The sequence below is a fragment of the Rhagoletis zephyria genome, unplaced genomic scaffold, assembly GCF_001687245.7.
Source record: "Rhagoletis zephyria isolate East Lansing unplaced genomic scaffold, Rhagoletis_zephyria_1.1 Rzeph_scaffold_00285, whole genome shotgun sequence".
In the NCBI taxonomy this organism is placed as follows: domain Eukaryota; kingdom Metazoa; phylum Arthropoda; class Insecta; order Diptera; family Tephritidae; genus Rhagoletis; species Rhagoletis zephyria.
The window spans coordinates 117583-138460 of record NW_016157369.1 but is presented as its reverse complement, the minus strand read 5'-3'; the positions used below and the strand labels follow the sequence as shown (position 1 = coordinate 138460).

Genomic DNA, 20878 nt, shown 5'->3' with positions numbered 1-20878 from the left:
AGTTGCGTTATCGTCTCGCCCTAAAATTTTGAGCCGAGCACATGCATTTCAAAGGAGATCTGCACACTTGTCGTTATCGGCTAGTTATCGGCAAATCATAGAAGATGCAGAAACGGATAAGTACGACAATGTCGTTTGCTAATCGTTGTGCACGCATTGTTTGTTTGCATTTTATGGGGAAAAAATAGTGAAAAAGTTAATATTTGCATTAAAATTGCATAAAAATTAGTATGTTTTGCATAAAATCTGTGGAAATTATTAAAAAGTGGATAACTGTAGTATTGTTGCAGCACAGTCTATATTTTAAAAATTGCAGGTTTTTGTAAATATTTCGCGAAAATATCAACCAGAAAAACAGAAAATACCTGCTCCAAGTGAATTTTTAGAAGCCAAATGAATTGAAATATCACGACCGAGTGTGCGAAAGTGTAGTCGTCATGTAATCGTTGCATCATGATTGTGACAATGAAGCAACTATGACTGGACGACCAATGTGCAGAAAGCCTTACTCTGCGGCGTCACGCTAGCGAGATTTTCCAGTACGTGAAGACGGTCGGTAAAGTTTCAGGTGGCATCACTAATGTTCTATTCTACTTGTCGTATTAATCATCTTGCTATTTATTTGACATTTGCAAAATATTAGAAATTGGGAACGTAATTGCTTCTTTCTCTTTAATTTTCTACACTGTTGGGTGAATGAAAAGTTAAAATGAGGTGTTTGGAAATAATTTTCCGCACAATACAATTGTAGTTCTAGTTCCGATATTTTGGTGGATATGATGAAATGACCGGATGTAAATTGGAAGAGTTTTATGCTTTATATTTACGGTCATTTCCACATGTTTGTAAATGTTTACAATCATTTAGAAGATAGAAAAGAAATAGATGAACAGTCGTAGTTGGAGTAAAGGCCCGAAATTTTAGCGACACAACCGATAAAAAAATCAACGTCAACTATTAGCATGGATGTGGAAAGGGTGTTTGTCGATTTGGAGTCGAATCAAATACACGAGTGCGAGGAATCCAAGCGAAAACTGGTGGAATTGTTTACACAAAGTAAGTTCATTTATTTGTTTACAATGTTGTTTATTTGAGTAAATTTTTTACAGACAAAGAGACATGGCCTGTTCACTATATGATGGAGTATTATTACAAAACAGGTTCCCAACGAATTATGGAGGTTTTGGTCAAAGTACAACCGCCGCACGATGCATTCATTTTCGACCGTATATCTGATTGGCTTAAATTACAAACACATCGCTTACAGGCTTTAAACTTTTTATTTTTTGTTGTTCGTAACAATCCGACTTGGTTATTCAAAGTTGAAAAACATCGCCTTATAAAAGATATGTTTAAGCTTTTGATGGTATGTATTTATTACTGTTATTGTGGTACATTTTGATCAAATTAAACTTTTAGACTGAAAAGGATATCGTACCACTTATGAGTGCGCTACTTTGTATCATAACATTATTACCCATCATACCTAACTTGGTTCCAAATATGTTAGGCGATTTATTTGAAGTCTTCGCGCATTTAGCAACTTGGAACTGTCAGAATCCCAAGGGATTACCAGATGATAAGCTTGTGCACCTACAGTTGGGATTACAAATGTTGTTTCATCGTCTTTACGGGATGTATCCTTGTAACTTTTTAGCCTTTCTAAGTGATTTTGTAAAAAAAGAAAAAGGTGCTATTTTCCACCACACAATCAAACCTTTGTTAGAGACAGTGCGGATGCATCCAATGCTGGTAACAGCGACAATAGATAGTGAAGTTAATCATGGTCGCTGGAAAGAAAAGGAGCCACATGACGTCGTAGAGGAGTGCGCGAGATTGTCTCTTCCCATGCTTCATCAGGTACATTATTTTAAATACTAGAGACTTGACATGCCAATTTTTCGTTCATAGGATTTCAATTCGGAGCAAATGGTTTCAATATCAAGAGGACTTATGGAAGCGCCAGGAGAAGCCCGATTTATGTTAGAGTTGAAGAGAAGCAATGATTACAACTCGGCCTACAAGTCAGATAAGGTTTACTACACCGCTGAGCATATAAGGGACCAGCAGCAGCAATATCACATACGAGGCAGTAATGGCCCAATGTGGCAACATGACTTTGATGCAAATAGAAACATGAGTGGTGCTATTTGGAGCCCTTACAATGAAATAACAGCATCCGGACAAATGCCATTAACACCTACACCTTGTTATATGCTACCATTACCGCCTGCGGGTGCCTTCGTTTCCAGCATCTCCAATCAAGTTGCGGGTCTTACAGGTTCATCTCCGCCTGAAGCCGCTGTAGAAGCAACGCCGGAGACAACTCCTATGAAAGACTTAAAAGAGCATAAACAGCATATGACGAATCCTCATGCAGTGCGTGCCATTTTTGCTAGTCAACCTTCTTCGCCTTTACGCAAAGAGAATCAAAATCAATTCAATTTCTCCGATATGGCAGCAGATGGCGGAGCTGTAACAGCAACAACGACGCTGTTTGAGCAAGAAGTAAATACACGGGTGGTGACACGCGTATCTACAACATACGATCGCAGATTACAACAGATTGTGCATGATCGTAGCCGATCACATAGCCCATTTCAAACGATTGAGGCAATGATGACCAAACAGCAAAATTCTTTTCGTTCACCCAACGAAATCAACTGTAAGTATTTAAAAAAAGAGCGGAGTTGTTTAATTTTCGTTATTGCTATTTCTTTCAGCTAAATGTGGAACACCCGATGCAGATTTAAGTTGCATGACAAACAGCAATCACATGCTGTCGTCAACTGTGCCGACGCCTACACCTACTCCAACACCGACACAAGCATTAACTCCTTCTGTAACACCAACACCAAATTTTACCGCGCAGTCAGGATCTATGGCGCCACTTTCAACATCAACATTATCGGCACTGGAAAATATTACAAAAGTTTGCAATGATTGCAATGAAACCGATCGATCTATGTGTACTGAGGGTGGGCTGCAAATTCCAACCAGCCGGTCCATGCAACTTTTATTAGTAAAAGGCCTTAAGCGTCGTAGCCGTATGGTCAGCGACTGTTACAATGATTCAAGTTGTATGAGAGTAAGATTGAACAAAAAACATGCTGGAGAAATGGAGGCTGTTGAAACCGATATGAGGAATGTTCGGCGAACAAAGTCATGTTCAGCAATAAATTTGTTAACGTCAAAAACGGGCACAGAACAGATTCAAGATGACAGTGACGACGGAATTGCTAATAACGTTGCAAAGACGAACGCGAAGAATTTAACCATATTGCAGCATCGTTTGCAAAAAAGCGGAAAAATGTTAGCTATTGCAACTGCTAAGAAACAATTGCTTGATGGCGGTGCAATGGTCAATTCGTTCAATCATGCTTCAACGCAGACCGTTGAAAATATTTCACAAAATTACGAAAACTCTTTGTTTCAAATGTTGCTTGAGAGTGTGAATTTACGTAACGTGCATGAAAGGAATCAGCTGTATCCACAAGAGCTACTAGATCTGTATGTTTCACGCAATTCCCGATCAAAAGACGGAAATGATATAGGGGGCCGACTGGATCAGGTATGGATGTAATTTGTTACACATGGAAGAATACTGTAGATAAGCTTTTTACTCATTTTTATAGGAACAATTTCAACTGCTCTATTTACAATTGCAATACGAGCGACATCGTCGTGAAATGCACGCGGAAAGAAACAGACGTCTAATGGGACGAAGTCGCGATAAGCGCAGTGTTGAAATGGAACGTGATCGCTTGCGTGAACAAGTTAAAAGTATTACCGCTAGGAACAAAGAACTACTGCAACAAATCGAAAATAACACCAAATTGCACAATGAGCGTGAGCAGCTCTACATAGATGAATTGACCCAGATCAAGTTTAAATACCAAAGTGAAATAGAGCAAAACAAGTGCCTTCGGCAGGCCAACGATAAATTACAAGTTCGTCTAAACGAAGAGTTAGCTAATCGAAAAGGCGACACGTACGAGTTAGAGGCCTTGCGCGGTCATGTCTTTAATCTAACTTCAGAATTGCAGTTGGCACAACAACAAGCAGATATAGGACTACAATGTAAGCAAGAATTAGCACGTTTGGAAGCAGAATTCATTATTATGGGTGAGGTGCAAATTAAGTGCCGCGACCGACTTTCAGAAATAGATAATTTCAAAGCACGCGATGAGGAATTCCATATGTTCCAAAGTAACTGCAGTAAAGAGTTTAAAGGTAAGCCGACTTACAATTCACAATATAGGAATACGTGAATTTATAAAAACTCCAAGCGAAACTCTTACAGCTGCTTAAAATTTATTGGTTATTGTATATCATCGGAAAAAAAAGTTGTTTAAAAATTTAACTCAGTTCAGCTTTTTATAAGAGAAAAAAGAAAACAATTTAATTCGCCCCCAAAGCCAACTCGTACAATATCTAAAGAGTGCAGAATTTTTAAAACTAGTATTTCTTTTTTACCATTTGCAAAGTGTTTGGATTGGCTAAATGATTCATTATACCCACAATAAAGTACAATTCGCCTGAGGAAACAAGAAAACGTACACCATTGCTGATCCTTCATCGTTCTTTACTGTGGGTTTTGAAAATGATTAAAATGAGCAAATTTGGTTTTCTTTTACCTAAACAATTTTAAGTATAAAACCAAATATTTTACTAGACGTACGGGTTTCGCATGAAGCTACTGTTTGATGCCAACTGAAAAAAATTTGGTTTGTCTTAGATTTGCGTCACGTTTTAGAAGAAAAAACTTCGCAATTGGATAGTGCAAAACATAAAATCAACGAACTACAAGCACAGCTCCAGACTAGCGAAAAAGTTATCACAGAACAAAAGCGCCTACTCAAAGCAGTGAAGGATGAATATGAGGAAGTTTTCAAGGTTTTTATGAACTTTTTTTTCGTATTTAACAAATCGCTATAAACATTCATTACTAAGATTTTAGGGAGTGTCTACTTACACACGCCACAGTAACTTTTACCGTGGATCCACGGTAAAAATTACGCCAATAGAAGTTCTGACCCATTCTCCGGCAACACAGAAACGAGAATTCTGAGTAGTAAGGGTTATAATCTCACAGAAGGGCTGTTGTTACGGCGATCTAATCTTGCTTAGGTAACCAAACCTTACAATTCGGTATTCCGCGTTCCCACGACTGTCGGGTCTACGTAACCGGAAGGACCCAGACATATATTTGGCCAAGGACTGTCACTCCAGCAACATTCCCCACAAACTCTTTGGGGAACTTGTATGCTACTACAACAACAACAACAACATTCGGTATCCCGTTCCCACGATAGTCGGGTCTACGTAACCGGAACGACCCAGATTTATATCTGGCCAAAGACTGTCACTCTAGCAACACTCCCCAAAAACTTTGTATGCTGTTACAACAACAGCAGATTCCCAGGTAGTTGTTTTTGAGAATAAGTTTAAAATAGAGCTCGGAAGCAAAGCAAATAGGGAGATACATTCCCATGCGAGCACTGGCTCTGCAGTTGCCCTCCTTTTTTATTACCTCCCTTTTATTAGCTCGGGATGTAACTATGTAATATTGATGCGCCTAAAAGATGCAGAGATTTCTATTCTTAAGTTACATACCTGATGACAGTACGAATGGAAATTATAATAGCGAGGTTTTAGTTTTTTAAATTATAATTTTTTATGTTTTTCTGTATGAAATTGTTCTTTTTGTTAAAAAAAAAAAATCTTTTGCTGGCAGCAATCACTACAACTTTTATTCTTGCGCCTAACTCGTTATAGAATGAATCATATTGCGAATAAGTATTTGCAAAAGAATTTAAAATAAGTATAATAATTACCGCTCGGCCGCTGTGGTGTAGTGGTAAGCAGTGCGCGCTTTCACTCATCAGAACTTGGGTTCAACGGCTGGTCCAAAGCAACATCGCAAAAAAAATATAGAAAAAAGGTTTTTTCTTAACAGCGGTCGTCCCTCGGCAGGCAATGGCAAACTTCCGAGTGTATTTCTGCCATGAAAAACAGCTTCTCCTAAAAATATAATCGGCGTTCGGAGTCGGCGTAAAACTGCAGGTCCCTCCGCTTTGTGTGACAACGTCAAGGCGCACGCCACAAGTCGGAGGAGAAGCTCGGCCAAACACACATATGTATGTGTAAGCGCCAATCTATTATTCTTATTATTATTATTATTATTATAATTACCAGCAAGCAGTAAAATGTTATGTTTGGCATTCACCCTTTTCTATTGCTGGGTATTTGCATTTGTAATTGTACTTAGTGTGTACATAGTTCCCACTGCTGAACTAATGCAAATTTTATTGCTTTTCTTTTATACAGTCGCTCAACAAGAAATATGATGTACAGAAAACCATTATAATGCAAATGGAGGAAAAACTAATGATGTCTGTATTTAAACCACAAGGCGGTGTATTTTTAACTGCTTGTTCGCCAGATACCGATAAGACCGGTAAGATGACGAAAATTTCGAATTTTTGTTAAATAAGTTAAAACTCAAATTTTATAGATGTTGCTTCATCTATGGATCGAAATTCGCCGCTGTCGACTTCTTTGGCTTCGAGTGAAAGTCTTTCTGCAAGTTTACGTTCCACAGAACTTCGGAATTTGCAGCAATTAGTTGAAACACCTACACTGGAGATAAGCGGCGGTGGTGGGGGAAATGGAATTCCCACTGTGGCTGTGAAGAGTAGTGCAAACATTATTGAAGGCAGGCGCTTCCCAGCACCGGATTTGGCTAGCTCTGCAATGACAGCTTCTACAACCGCTGTGGCTAGTGCCATTAACATTGTAGCGAGTACAAGTTCTGCAGCGGCAGCAGCAGCAGTGGCGTCAACTTTGCAAGCCTCACCTAAGGCACAAAACTATGATTCATCAAGTGGAAAAGGCAGTCATATGCATCCGCATGTACATTTGCAACAATAACAAAGATAAAGAGGATAACAATACCTAATAAACATTAATATAATTGCAATACGCGACTCAAAGTAAAGTAATCTATTGTGTTTATTTTAAGAAGGTTCGTGTGCTTGTAACATGTATGTATGTAAGTATGTAAATCAGAGAAGAAAGCGGACATATCCCTTCCTCACAACCCTAGTGGAAAAAACTTTGGAAGTACCACTCATTTTCAGCATGACGAAGCACCTCAAGATAGCCAATACCAATGTGGATTCCGAAAAATGCACATCACCACCACATAATTGAACACCATCCCTACACAGATTAGCGAGAGTCTGAACCTCAGTATATCATATCGGATATACTGAGGTCTGAACAAACGTCGACCTTGGGATAGATCGGTCCTAGTGGCAGTTGACCTGGCGGAGGTATTCGCCACCCGTTCTGGACTCGTCGCCGGTCCGTCAAGCCGGCGTACTCTCCCCGACGCTGTTTAATTAATCTCTACATGATAAAACTCCCTCCGCCGCCTGTTGGAGTCACCTTGGTAAGCTACGCTTACGATTATACGATAATAGCAACGATCTATCAAATTTCCGCTCTGCTAGAAACATTTCTTCTCTGCGCACGTATCAGCCAACTGCAACAAATTACGAGCCAGGAAGAAAGTTCGCAAGTCCAAAGCCGTCAACACCTGCGGAGCCGACAAGGAAAAATGAGGGAAAGTTTTTGAATTTCTCTCACAAACTTTTTGTAGTAGGTACTAGGCATGATAAAAATATAGTAAGGTAGAACCGCTGAGAGTCACTTTTAAAATTCTTGACGTTTCCAAACAATTTAATTTTTAAATTTACTCACAAACTCACTCACACATTTTCATTTTCAATCTAAAGCAACAACAATTTCGTACAATTTCAATTTTTTATTTTCACTTTTATATGATTTTAAAATGTTGGCAAACTTCAAAAAAAAATCATGGCCGACAAATTGAGAGAACGGTTATACCTTGCTATTTTTTTATCATGGTACTAGGCATATATAACGCATTAGTTAACAAATAGGGTTACTGGGTAGGCGTATATAACGCATAGGGTAACAGATAGGGTTTTTAATGGGTTGAGAGCAAGTTCTTGATCTTGTAACGTTGTAGTTAGGAGTGTATTGCAACTTGAAAGCAAGCTCTTGATTGTGTAACGTCCATGTTATGCCAGTGTTACGTTTTTATTAAATAATCTGGCAGCGCCGATCAGCTGATATTAAAGGTGAAATTAGTCAAGAATGCAGAACTTATACATAAACGCTATCTGTATACGTAGAATTTTGTTGATAGCGGAGCCCTCAGTGTTGCTTACTACAGTGATGCCACACATCAATACATTTTCATAAACTTACCTCTTCAACTACAATTTTTCGTGCTATAGTAGATGCTAGCTAAATATAAACCTCTTATTTTTCGACAAAAAACTCATGAACGAAAGACACAAGATCACGCGGGAAGGAAAGAACGAAAAAAGTTATTTTCTAGCTGCCGAAATCTCGACGCCATCTTTGTTGTAAGAAGTAAACAACGAAGAGAACGGAGAAAACCGCGAAATTGTTGAACGCATGAAAAATCATTTTTATTATGCAAATTCTTCTATAAATCATGCCGTTGTGTTAAATTATTCTTTATCTTATGTGTACACACGTTGTCACAAGCGAAAATGAAGAAAATTGCAGTAAAAAGCCACCACCAAATTGTAAACAACGAAGAAATGTAAACAAACGGCTAATGTCAAAATCGTTACACTTTTTTCCTAAATGCGATTCTAACGGGCTAGTCTCCTGCCCGCGTGATCTTGTCTTTTTGGTTCATGCAAAAAACTCATGTAACTCATACCAATGACAGTATGGATATCTGCGTATGATTTGTTAGTGTAATTTTTTACTTATTTACGGCTAACACCTTTTTGTTAAATACACCTTGATTTCTGCGCCCTGGTACGGTAGATCGTGTCAGCTGACTCGGGTTTACGTACTGGTAGGTTTTGCGTTCTTGACTAATTTCAACTTAAATGATTAGGCCGTCTACACAATCCCAATAAAAAGGGCGTAATGAGAAATCGGCAGAAGTGAACTGTTTTTTATTGCTGTTTTAGTAAAGAAAGCATTAAAAAGTAATTATGCTGGCCCAATATATGGACGAGTTTGAACAGGTAATAAATACTTTCTCAGCTTTAAAACGTTAATTAACTAATGCAATCCATAGGAACCTTTTGAAGTGTCGGAATTCATTGAACGACTTACATGGCGCATTAATAACGAAGTTGGAATTAGTGGCAAAAATGCAGACGACTTCAATCCCGTAGCACTACATGATACTTTTATTCAAACCATAAAGGATATGAAGATTTTGCAAGAAAAACAGCAGACAAAGTGTGAACGGCTCGAAGAATCACTGCGCCAAGAACAAGCAACACACAACAAACAAATATGTAAGCTGCAGGAGCGTCATCAAGTTGCAATCGACTGGTTTGGGCAACTAGATGAGAAGATAAATTCTGTTGCAGGTAAAATTATACACCTTGGCGAGCAGCTTGAAAATGTTAATACACCACGTAGCCGGACTGTAGAAGCACAAAAATTGCTAAATCATATGTCTGAGTTCCTGGTGCCTGGTCCAATACTCAACGATATTTTCACCGATCCAACACGTCTATACGAAGCTGCTGATGTAATTCAAAAACTTTATACCATATCACAAGATTTGCCGATCGAAAAGTTTGCTGAATCGAAGCGAAAAATCGAAAAAATGTATGACGATGTTGAACGTCGTCTGATTGAAGAGTTTGCCACAGCACAAAAGTGTGAAGACATTGAGAAAATGAAAAAGTTAGCGCAGATTTTATCTCAATTTAAGGGCTTCACTCAGTGTATTGATGCATACATCGAACAAAGTCAAATGGTTGTACGAATAATCCGTTTCTATATACAGTATTTTTAACAATATTATTATTAATTCGCCAACAGACTCCCTATGGGGGAAAGGATATATTTATCGGAATAGCACCCATGTGCAAGCATCATAATGAGATTATCAAAAAAGTCTTTGCCAATCCAGCTCAAGTGATGTCGAAGTTTATACTCAATATATACCAATTGAAGTTGCATCAGTATGCGTTAACTAAATTGGATGATAAGAGGGATGAGGAAAAATACCTACGAACACTATATGAATTGTATTCGCGGTAAGTTGTCACTCATGAAATAGGAATCTATTCAGCCACGGTGTAGAACTAAATCAATGCCAGGCAAAATATTTATTTATTTATTTATTTATTTCAGTCTTGGAATACAGAATATTCTTACAGACTACTCAGCTAACACTAATTAAGTGCTACTAAAACTTAAAAATTAAGATAAATTTTAAATACATTAAGTTCACAAGAGCTAAGAATAAATACATCGCTAGTGGTATAGCGCAGAGAAAAATGTTCGCAGATGAGTAACCAAGGCAGGGCCTGATTGTGAGAAATCAATGTCCAAAGCGTTGAAGACTAGGTTAAGTTCAGCACACGTTCTAGAGATCGGAGCGTTGGCACCAAAACTGCTTCTAGAGAAACCTATTTTAAAGAAATCCCAATGGCGGAGGATTCTAGAGGGAATATTAAATGCAATCTTTTCTAGAAGAGAAGGGCAGTCAATTGAGCCAGTTATGATGTTAACGACAAACGTGCACGCTAAAATGGATCTTCTGTTATCCAGTGTTGTAAGGTTGATTAGTTGGCAGCGAGAATAGTATTAAGGAAGTGGTAAAGAAAAATTTAATGGACGGAGAGCAAATTTTATGAAAACTTTTTGAACACGTTCTAATCGGTTAGCTAGAATTTTAGTGTAAGGCCTCCAAATAAACGTTGCATACTCCAGTCTTGACCTGACTAGTGCACAAAACAGAGTTTTAAGAGTGTAAGGGTTCGTAAACGCCTGACAGTTTCGGCGGATAAAAGCTAACATCGAGTATGAGCGCGAGAGGATGTAATCGACATGACTATTGAATGCGAGTTTGGAGTCAAAGACAACATCAAGGTCCTTCATTTGGGTCACAGATTGCAAAACAGAGCCAGAGATAGAATATGATGTATGCAAAGTATTGAGATGTCTACTGTAAGATTCATGAAAGCATTTGCCGATATTTAGCGTCAACTGATTTTTGCAGCACCATTCATGAACTCTGTTCAGGTCCGATTGCAGGTTGGCTGAGTCATAAAGGTTTTTGATAGTTGCAAATATTTTAAGGTCATCAGCATAAAGTAGGTAATTAGCAAATTTGAAACAAGAACTGATATCGTTGATGAAAAGCACAAAAAATAGGGGACCGAGAATGCCGCCTTGAGGGACACCCGAGGACGCGATGAACGGTTGTGAGGTTGCATTATCGATTACTACAAAGCAGCGCCTATCAGTTAAGTAGGATTTAACCCAAGACAAAAATGTCGAATGAAATCCAAAAGAGATCAGTTTCAGCAGAAGTAAACGATGTGATACTTTGTCGAAAGCTTTCGAGAAGTCAGTGTAGATGGTATCCACCTGAGCTTTGTTTTCAAAAGCAGATAAGCAGTAATCACTGAAAATAGCCAAGTTTGTGACTGTTGAGCGGTTAGCGACGAACCCATGCTGATTAGTAGAAATTAGGTTTTTAACAGCAAAAGACAGTTTACAGCTTACAACAATCTCAAATAATTTGGAGACTGAAGATAGCTTTGATATCGGTCTGTAGTTGCGGACATCATTTTTGTTCCCACTTTTAAAGATAGGGGTTACAGACGTTTGTTTCCAGTCGTCCACAAATATGCCCGAGGCCAGAGAGTGATTGAAGATTGCAGTAAGAGGCTCAGCTAAACATAGACAGTTTTTCAACAGAAAAGCCGAGAAACCCTCTACATCGCTTTGTGAAGATGGCTTAAGATCACCAATTCCTTTGATAACGTCCTCGGTTGAAATGGTTAGCGAACCAAAATTCAGCGAAGAGTCACTAGAGGAGCTAGAACCCATTATATTCGAGTCCATGTCATTGATAAAGTTAGCGCAAAAAAACTCAGCGAATAGGTTTGCCGAGTCAGAGGCTGAATTTGCGGTGCGACCATTGTAGAAAACATTTGTGGGAATTGATGAGCAAGATTTTCGGGAATCAATGAAACGCCAGAAAGATTTGGGATTCGAGATAATATTAGCTTCAAAGTTTAAAATATAATTTCGGTATAAAAATTTGTTCAAACAATTAAATTCTTTTAGAAAGTACCGGAACTTAAGAAGATGCGCGGAGTCGTTTGAGGATTTATACAATTTGCTAAATTTGTTTTTTAAATTTTTTAGATGCTTTAAACGCTTCGTGTACCACGGTAGTTTGTACACCTTCTTCTTAAGAATAGGGATGTACTGTAGGCATAGCTCATAGAGGGTGGTCTTAAAAATACGGTAACAAGAGGTTACATCACTGCCACGGAAAGTATAACTCCAATCTATATCCGATAGGGCATCATTTAAGGAAGAAAAATCACTCGCTTTATAGTTAAAATTAATACTGCGATCTTCCGGCAATGAATCAAAGTTATAAAACTCCAGCTCAAGAGCGAGAGGCACATGATGCATTATAGCCGGAGAGATGGGAGACATACATTCCGATAACGTGAAGTTTACATTGTCACTGATAAAAGCAAGATCCAATAGTCTATTTAGTTGGTTATAAATACAGTTAACTTGCTGTAATCCAATACTTGAAAAGCTATCAACGATATAAATTTCTGTTGGAGAGCTCACGTTTGCAGCTATAAGAGCAGCAGAATCCCCACTTGGAGTCCAGTTCAACCGGCTAAAGTTGAAATCACCAAGAACACAAATGTGATTATTACCAACGACATCAGACGCCAATGATACGATGTTATCAGCATGTGCAACGTAAAGGCTTTCAGAGCTATTCGGCGGGATGTATGACGCACATATGTAAAGGATATCGCCGGAGGAGCTGTGAATACAGACGCAAAGCTGATCAAGGAGCGAGTCAGAATTGGTGAGCGTTACTTGTGAAGCTTTGAATCTCCGTTGAGCCGCTATGAGAACACCACCGCCTCTAGAACATCCCGTCTTCTCAGCATCACGGTCTTTGCGAAAAATGTCGAAAAGGTCAGAATCAAAGATTTCGCAATCAAAAAAGCTGTCGTTAAGCCATGATTCCACAAAAACGTATACGTCATATTCCAAATGAGCAGTTAACATGCGAACCTTTGCACATTTAGTTCGAATACCAGATATATTTTGGTAGTAGATTTTCAGATTATTATCATTGCAGCTGCGATTTGGGCTAGTGGTTCGCTTCCGAGTTGTCCAGTTTTTGAAAAAAGCGGAACGGTCTTACTTTTATGTTAGTCGGCCAGACCGCTGGATTCGCAATTTGGTTGTAGAATGCTGGTGAAACGCCAAATTTAAAGTTAAGGCTACGCAAACTATCGACAGAAGCACCCTTTTTAACCAGCTTGTAGCAAGCCAGGTGTTGACTGTCAACGCCTGACTGATTAGCAACATATGAAATTATTTTATCTTCAGTCACGGATGGTTTGAACGAAGAGATGTGTAACCACTTCTTTTTAATTACAACGTCGAGGTCGCAGTTAGTATTACTGCCCACAGCAATATTTTTATATCTATTTGATTTCTTGTTGCGAACCGTTTTCCACTCATCCGTAGAATGCTGTGTAACAGCGTTTGAAGGCAGCGGCGATGTGAGCAAACCAGACGTAGGAACAGGAACGCATGAATTTGAAAATACAGCATCACCAGCAATAGGCAACATGCACATATAACACACATAGTACCCCAAGGGTACTAATTGCCTGGCACTGATTTAAATTAACGCAGCCTTTTCATGGCATGCCCATTTTTTATATGCATATGTGAATAGCTATTTTTTTCAGAGGTTTGTATTTCTATTCTTTATTTAAGTTAGTTTTATAGCAGCCTGTCTTTTGCAGTAAATTAATCTTAATAATTTATTAATCTCTCCAATAAAGTACTTTAAAATTGTCGGCGGATCTACAAATCTATATGTCTGTAATGGATGATGATCTTTTGCAAAAGTTAACACAGCAAATTTTTACAAAACACTTAGCAAACTATGTGGAAATTGAGTCAAGGTGTCTCACAACCAAATGCTCAACCGAATTGGAGCGTTTTTATGTTAGCAAGAAGCATCAAAAGAAGCCAACAGAACGATTTCAAGAGTTAAGACGTGATATGCAGGCATTAATTGGCACACGTGCGAACATTAATATTGCTCAGATTGAAGATTATGGTGGAGAGACGTTTCTATGTGAGGAGTTAGCAATAAATATGCTACAGGAGGCGAAGGCTGCGCTTAAACGATGCCGCTTACTTTCAAGTGCGATTGAAATGCCAACAAATGTGATAAAATTAAATGACATTTTACTGCGCTTTCTCATGCACGAACACGTAGTGTATGCTCTGGAGCTTGGCCTACAAGCGATACCGATAGCAGAAGGCAAAACGTTTCCGCAACTTTATTTTTTCGATGTGGTGCAAAAGACTAATATTATAGTACATCTGCTTGAAAAACTCTCGAATAGTGCCGTCATTCCTTGTATAATGTAATAACTTAAAATCAAAAATGGAATTTCAATTAAAAACATATAAATTTTTATTCTATAGAAATACCCCGAAGTACTCGGATTATATGTTCAAAAGGCGTTTGCTCATGGAACAAATTGAAAAATCTTTAGATCAGGGCCTTGAGCGTTCTATTAACGCTGTAATCAGTTGGGTAAAACTATATTTACAAAGCGAACAAAAGAAAACAGATTATAAGCCGGAAACAGACATGGATACAATTTCGTCGGTGGTAAGTGACCATAAATCATATGAGCCCCTAGTACAGACAAATTTAAAGCGGACTTCAACGGCTAAAATCACATTTTAAAATAAATATGGTGATACAATTTTTTGGAAAAATGTACAAAAAGTGGCCGTAATTTGTTGAAATTTTACCCCCACAAGTATTACTTCCCGTTGATTTCAAAAATGGAATCGGTTTGTCTTTTTGTACCGGCTACCAATTTTGAAAAAAAAACCCGAGTTTTTAAGGCCGGTTAACAATTTTGAGAAAAGCGGAGGGATCACGCCCATTTTTTTATTATGGATATTTCAAAACTGATTTAGTTTTTCTTTACCGGTTACTGTCTTCGAAAAAACCGGAATTGGACTACCGGTTACCAATTTCTCTAAAAAGCGGAGTGGTTCCAGCCATTTTTTAACTTACAAAAATTATATTTTGCATAAAGATATCTCTTTATATATATCAGCTATATTAGTCTCAAGAATAACAGTTAAAAATGAAAAAAATATCGAAAAATTATCAAAGAGCAAAATCTCCATGAATGAATCTCCAAATTATAGAGATCAAAAAATAAAAATCTTGCAAGTAAAGCTCTCCTAAAAGAATTTTCGGTTCCTACAAATGCCTATAGCTGCGGTAATTTTAAATCAACAACCTACTTAACAAGTAATTTTAATAAAAAAAACCCGGCTTCAACTCACTACCTTTCCGATGCAAAAAGAATTATCGATTGACGTGGTCCAAAGTTATGCGGTAACATACATAAAAAAATAAAAAATATTCCGACGAACTGATAACCTGCTCCTTTTACGCAAGTCGGTTAAAAAACTGTCTGAATTTTAACTTTGCAATATACTAAAACATCATTATTTCTTAAAATCGGTTAAAATACTTGTATTTGATAATAAACCAATTATTTTCGAGCTTTATTTTTTCTTATACTATATGTATGTATGGTTTGCTCTTTATAGGCTTGCCTTCAAGTTGTGCAAAACTTGCAACCTGCTCTAAAGCAGGCAAAGCGGTGTGTAGATGGTGACAATTTACAAAGCGTCCTGCATGAGTTTGGTGTGCGCTTTCATCGCGTCATCTACGATCATTTGCAAACCATGCAATACAATACGGCTGGTGCTATGTGTGCCATCTGTGATGTAAATGAGTATCGTAAATGTATTCGGGAGTTGGAAAATCCACTGGTAATACAACTTTTTGATATACTACACGCATTGTGCAACCTTTTGCTAGTGAAACCAGAAAATTTGCAAGAAGTTTGCACCGGAGAGACTTTGGTAAGAAAAAAAAAAAACTGAAATTATTGCATGGTCGGTATTGATTTACGTATTTTTTCTAAATTTGTTAATGGATATAAGCAAATCTCACGAGTTGTTACATTTTTCGACAAGAATGTCTTTTTGGTCAGTTTTGTTTTCTTCAGTTTTGCATAAAAAACAATATTCCATCGCGAAATTGTATTTACATACATACATAAATGAAAACTTAGGAAACAATTACCAAAAAAAAAGTAAAAATAACTCGAGTTGTTGTTGTTGTTGTAAAGACTTTTTGGGGAGTGTTGCTGGAGTGACAGTCCTTGGCCAGATATAAATCTGGGTCGTTCCGGTTACGTAGACCCGACTGTCGTGGGAACGTCTCGAGTTCATATACCTACGGTGACCATATTTATGCGAGCCGAATACGGAACAAAAAATAATTTTGCTAATTTTTTCCATAAAAGCTAACAGATCTTAACATCTTCTCAAATGATCTTAGATGTATGTATTAGCCCTGAAACATCATCCTTATAGTAACATCACAAATTTGTAGGATATCCTTCTCGAGATTTTTACTCCACAAAATTTTTTACAAAAGTTTCTTTAAATTTTAGTACGATAAAGCGCAAGTTTTAAATAGCAAGGACAAGGTAACTTTTGGCATTTTTTTTTGTCGACGGTGCTACGCATTTTTTTCATACAAAGTTAGTATGTTCGACAATTTGTTGATAAGGAAGCAAATGAGCAGCAGGTTGCACTTGTTTGCACTTTATTATACTCAATTTTAATGAGCTACAAAACTGCAACCAAATTTGTACTATAAAACAAGTAATTTTTAGCAAAAAAAAAACCGACTTCAACTCTCATATAAAAATATATATATATATATATATCTCATGATCCGCTGATCGGATCTTAACCAGATTAGTATGGGACCACCTCTGAGACACTACCTTTCCGATGCAATTATCGAAATCCGTTGACGTGGTCCAAAGTTATGCGGTAACATACATAAAAAAAAAAAAAAAAAATATATATTCCAACGAACTGATAACCTCCTCCTTTTTTGGAAGTCGGTTAATAAAAGATTATATCTTATTATACTAATGGTTATACATTTAATAAATGAAATTATTTTTTTTTCTAAGGTTCTGAAGTTTGAAATTTTGGTGAAAATTTGCAAAATCTATTCTCATAGTTTTTGCACAAAGTCGTAAATTTGGATTTATATGGTTTTTGTTAGGAAAAGAGCTTTACTTAAAAAAAAAAAAAACAAACATTTAATGAACAAAAGAAAAATAGCCGAACCCTGCTAAAATGTAGAATCCTAATTTATATTTTGGGATTCGAAGCACAGGCATTCAGATTACAAAATAATAACTGTTTTCTTGAGCTTTTAAGGCATTTCGACGAATACAGGACATTAAAAGAAATACAGAACATTTGGCGTCCCGTATAAAAGAAATTAATTGCCACAACAATTGGTCAAAAAGAGTACCGTCCCGTTAATACATGACGGATGGTCACCGTAAATATACCAGTAGTTGTGTATGTAACGTATATGTCCCGTATCACCATACAGTCCGCTAACACGTTTACTCACACACCTTAGCTTAAAAGTAATATTATTCAAATTCAAAAATAAATAAAATAAAATAAACTTTTTAATATATCTCGCTTCTACAAATGGACTAAAAAATATAGAAGTCCCAAAGGAGTTGTTTTGATAATTTTTGTTTTTGAAATTTTAGTAAGTCACTATAAACAATTTATGAAATTGAAACTGAAAAACGTGGGGTCATGCAATTCAAAATAAGTCTTTCATTCAATAGTCAAATTAAATGACATAGACCTAAAATTTCAACAGCCCACATAGGGGTATTTGAACGATTTAGGCGGCCATAAACGAATTTGACAAAATGTTGAAGGAAACTTAAAAAATTAATCACATTAGATAGACAACATTCCAAATAACATTTCCCACTCCCCCTCCCTTATCTAACTTGCACAGCGAACGTTCACCGTAGACAGGAAACATAATATTCTAACGCTGCTTATAAATAATTTTTCGACCTCTAGAACAGGGATAGGCAGATTTTTGGCTTCGCAGGAGGTAAATCAGTTCTCAGGGTAAAGGGCGGGTAAAAAACATTAAAAGCATCATATATATTAGTAATGATGTTACCCCTCATCTAGCACCTAAATATGCCAAGCCGGCTCCTAGGTGCAAAAGGCTCCCGGGAGCCACTTTGTCCATATCTGCTCTAGAAAGATCGTGACGGTTTTAAGTTAATATTTTGATTGCTAACATAACATAGCAGCATGCTGGTACAATATTTTTTATTTTTTTTTGCAAATGAGGTCCAGGAAAGACCGAAATGATTAGAGTCGAAATTTCATAATTTTTCCACAAACACGGCTTTGACTCATAGTAGGGATGTCAGTGGCGATGTTTTTCTTTGATTCGATGCATCAAAATGTACATCGATATTTTTCGATTCATCAAAGGGCATACAGATAATAGTTGCGTTTTTTTACTCATTTCCAGTAAAATCCAGTAAAAGTTTTTACGAATTTTCATGTTTTGGCGTTTTCGTACGCAAAAGCTTGCAAAGTAGGGAAAATTGAGAGAGCGAAAAATGACAGTTGAAGTTGCAAGTTTTTACTGGATTTTACTGGAGGTGCAATCCCGTATTCCTCGGACTCGGACTAGTAAAACTGTCAAAAAATAAAAATTCGCTCAGAGCGAGAGAGTAACATTGAAAAGTACGGGATCGCTTTCTAGTAAAAAATGGTAACTTCTGTCAACTTCAACATAACCTCCAAATTTTGGTTGTAAATTTTTGCTTATTTTGTATGTAAATACACTCAGCTCACACATGTAAATAACCAAAAATACTTTAAAGTTCATTAGAATTGAAATTTCGGTGGTGGTGCTTCAGCAGATAAAGAATCAGCTTTCGCTGATGGAATACTGCAGTTGTTATTTTCCCGTTCCCAATCGAACCAGCACAGGATGCGGCAGTATTTAAAACTTATCCCCCACCATTTTTAATCGCAATCGACGAGCATATTAAGGGTACTCATTTAAAAGCGCAAAACTCTCGCAAACTGGGCAAGCTGTGCAATTTAAAACCCTCGCAAATGAAATGTCAAAATTTGAATTGAAAGCTATTAGGTTTGTTCGTCGAAAATCCAGCAAGAATTATCCAACACTCAAAATATCAGAGAGTAAGAAAAAATTCTCTCAAATTCTCTCTCATGTTGAGAAACTTGCAAATTTCTGCACGAACGCAAATTTGCAGGAATTTGCAAGTTTCCCTTCCAGCTGGCGTCCACGGTTGCATTTCAAACATAAAAAATTTTTATAGAATTTTTAAAATTCGTTCGGATGGACAAAAACAGGATATACATGTATATTTCTTGTTGTTCTGACTTTCTTTAACATACATTTCAATTTCTTCATCGTACTAGCTGTCGGGTTTCTTAAATCGACTCTGGTTGCAATTGCATTCCGATTGTGAATACCATTTTTTCAGCCGAATTAAGTTCAAATCATTGGAATTAACTAAATTAATTATATCAACAATTATTTACTTCCTTTTTTCATCAAAAATCGCTCGTGTTTATAAATTTTTAAATTTAACGAACTAATTTATTCAAATTATTGTAGACAAAAATGCAACCATGCGCCACAACCACATGTTTTTCGTGTTTGCAAATTCTTGCTGGCAAAATTTTTTCCAGCAAGAATTTGCAACTTCTCTCCAAGAGAACTGTCACTTTGCTCTCACAATTTTTGAGTGTTGGATAATTTTTTGGTCTGCACGAACGCGATTTGTGCAAAAATCATGATAATTCGTACAAATTCGTTGTTTGCTCGACGAACAAACCTATTTGCACAAGAAGGGCAAGTTTGGGCGGAAATTTTGTATGCGCAAATTTGCGCAGTGTGATGTGCAACCCTCAATTAACTATTTTGTTTACTTTCATTTTGAATTGTGCTCAACGCTTTTTCGTAAGACTTAAATATTTTCTTAAATTCGAGTTTCAATTGTTCAACTTTTTAAATTAACATTGTCAAATGATTAAATGTCTGAAATTGCACAAAATATAAAATTATCCTCATGAAACACACTGCGCAAAATTGCCTAATTTCCCAAATATGAAACTTGCGAGAATCGATGAGTACCCTTATTGTAATTTTCAACAGGATAAGGCTACAGTACATAAAGCACACAGTGGCAAACTCTTGAAACTTCACTTCTCAAGTTGACAAAGTATTTAATGAAAATCTTTGCGGTAAAAATTAGTAATTTCGAAACTTTTACGCCTAAATAATAAGTTTTAAGGCTAAAATTGTTGAGATAATTGATTTATTCCTTTATTGTACTTGTTTCTTTGTTGCCTTGTTTTCTATTTATTGAAATAAATTCAAGAATAATGTTTTAGCGAGAAAAGAAAAGAGTAACGCTAAAACAAACAACTCCTGATGTTCACCGTTCCGAAAATTCGAAAATTGATATGCTGTAATCCGATCGTAACTATCAGCGGCGCTGCCAGCTAAAAACGTGAAATTCGAAGTTCTTAATCAGCTGCTTTGACAGAAACAAATCAAAATAAATAGGGGTATTCTCTGAGTCTTGCAAAGCCCTTGCATGGTGCACAGATTGCACGGATTGCACGGTTAAAACCGGTTTTCGTATGGGACTGCTTTGCAAACCGTGCAATCCGTGCACCGTGCAAGGGCTTTGCAAGACTCAGAGAATACCCCTAATATAATCGCAAGTGAATAGTGAAATTAAAAAAAAAAAAA

General features: G+C 37.1%; 2 protein-coding genes and 1 long non-coding RNA gene across 3 annotated transcripts in view; 2 read left to right on the top strand and 1 right to left on the bottom strand.

The window, feature by feature from the left end:
- Positions 1-609: 609 nt before the first annotated feature.
- Positions 610-7004, top strand: Tsc1 (tuberous sclerosis 1 protein hamartin). Its single transcript, XM_017610151.1, has 9 exons — positions 610-1056; positions 1110-1366; positions 1420-1860; positions 1912-2665; positions 2724-3571; positions 3636-4233; positions 4739-4896; positions 6331-6460; positions 6518-7004. Exons 1-9 carry the CDS (start codon positions 963-965, stop codon positions 6931-6933), a joined length of 3696 nt encoding a protein of 1231 aa, XP_017465640.1. The 5' UTR covers positions 610-962; the 3' UTR covers positions 6934-7004.
- Positions 6997-7657, bottom strand: LOC108358702 (uncharacterized). The gene is made up of 2 exons (XR_001846818.1): positions 7287-7657; positions 6997-7250 (listed from the first exon to the last, which is right to left on the bottom strand). It is a non-coding gene; the product is annotated as an uncharacterized LOC108358702 (long non-coding RNA).
- A 1302-nt stretch (positions 7658-8959) lies between these two features.
- The window catches only part of Sec10 (Exocyst complex component Sec10), a 14398-nt gene continuing 2479 nt past the window's right edge, over positions 8960-20878 (top strand). Inside the window, exons 1-6 of the mRNA XM_017610142.1 lie at positions 8960-9104; positions 9158-9853; positions 9919-10136; positions 13953-14546; positions 14608-14797; positions 15763-16080. Coding sequence (XP_017465631.1) covers positions 9072-9104; positions 9158-9853; positions 9919-10136; positions 13953-14546; positions 14608-14797; positions 15763-16080 — 2049 coding nt within the window. The 5' untranslated portion in view covers positions 8960-9071. The remainder of the gene's footprint in view (positions 9105-9157; positions 9854-9918; positions 10137-13952; positions 14547-14607; positions 14798-15762; positions 16081-20878) is intronic.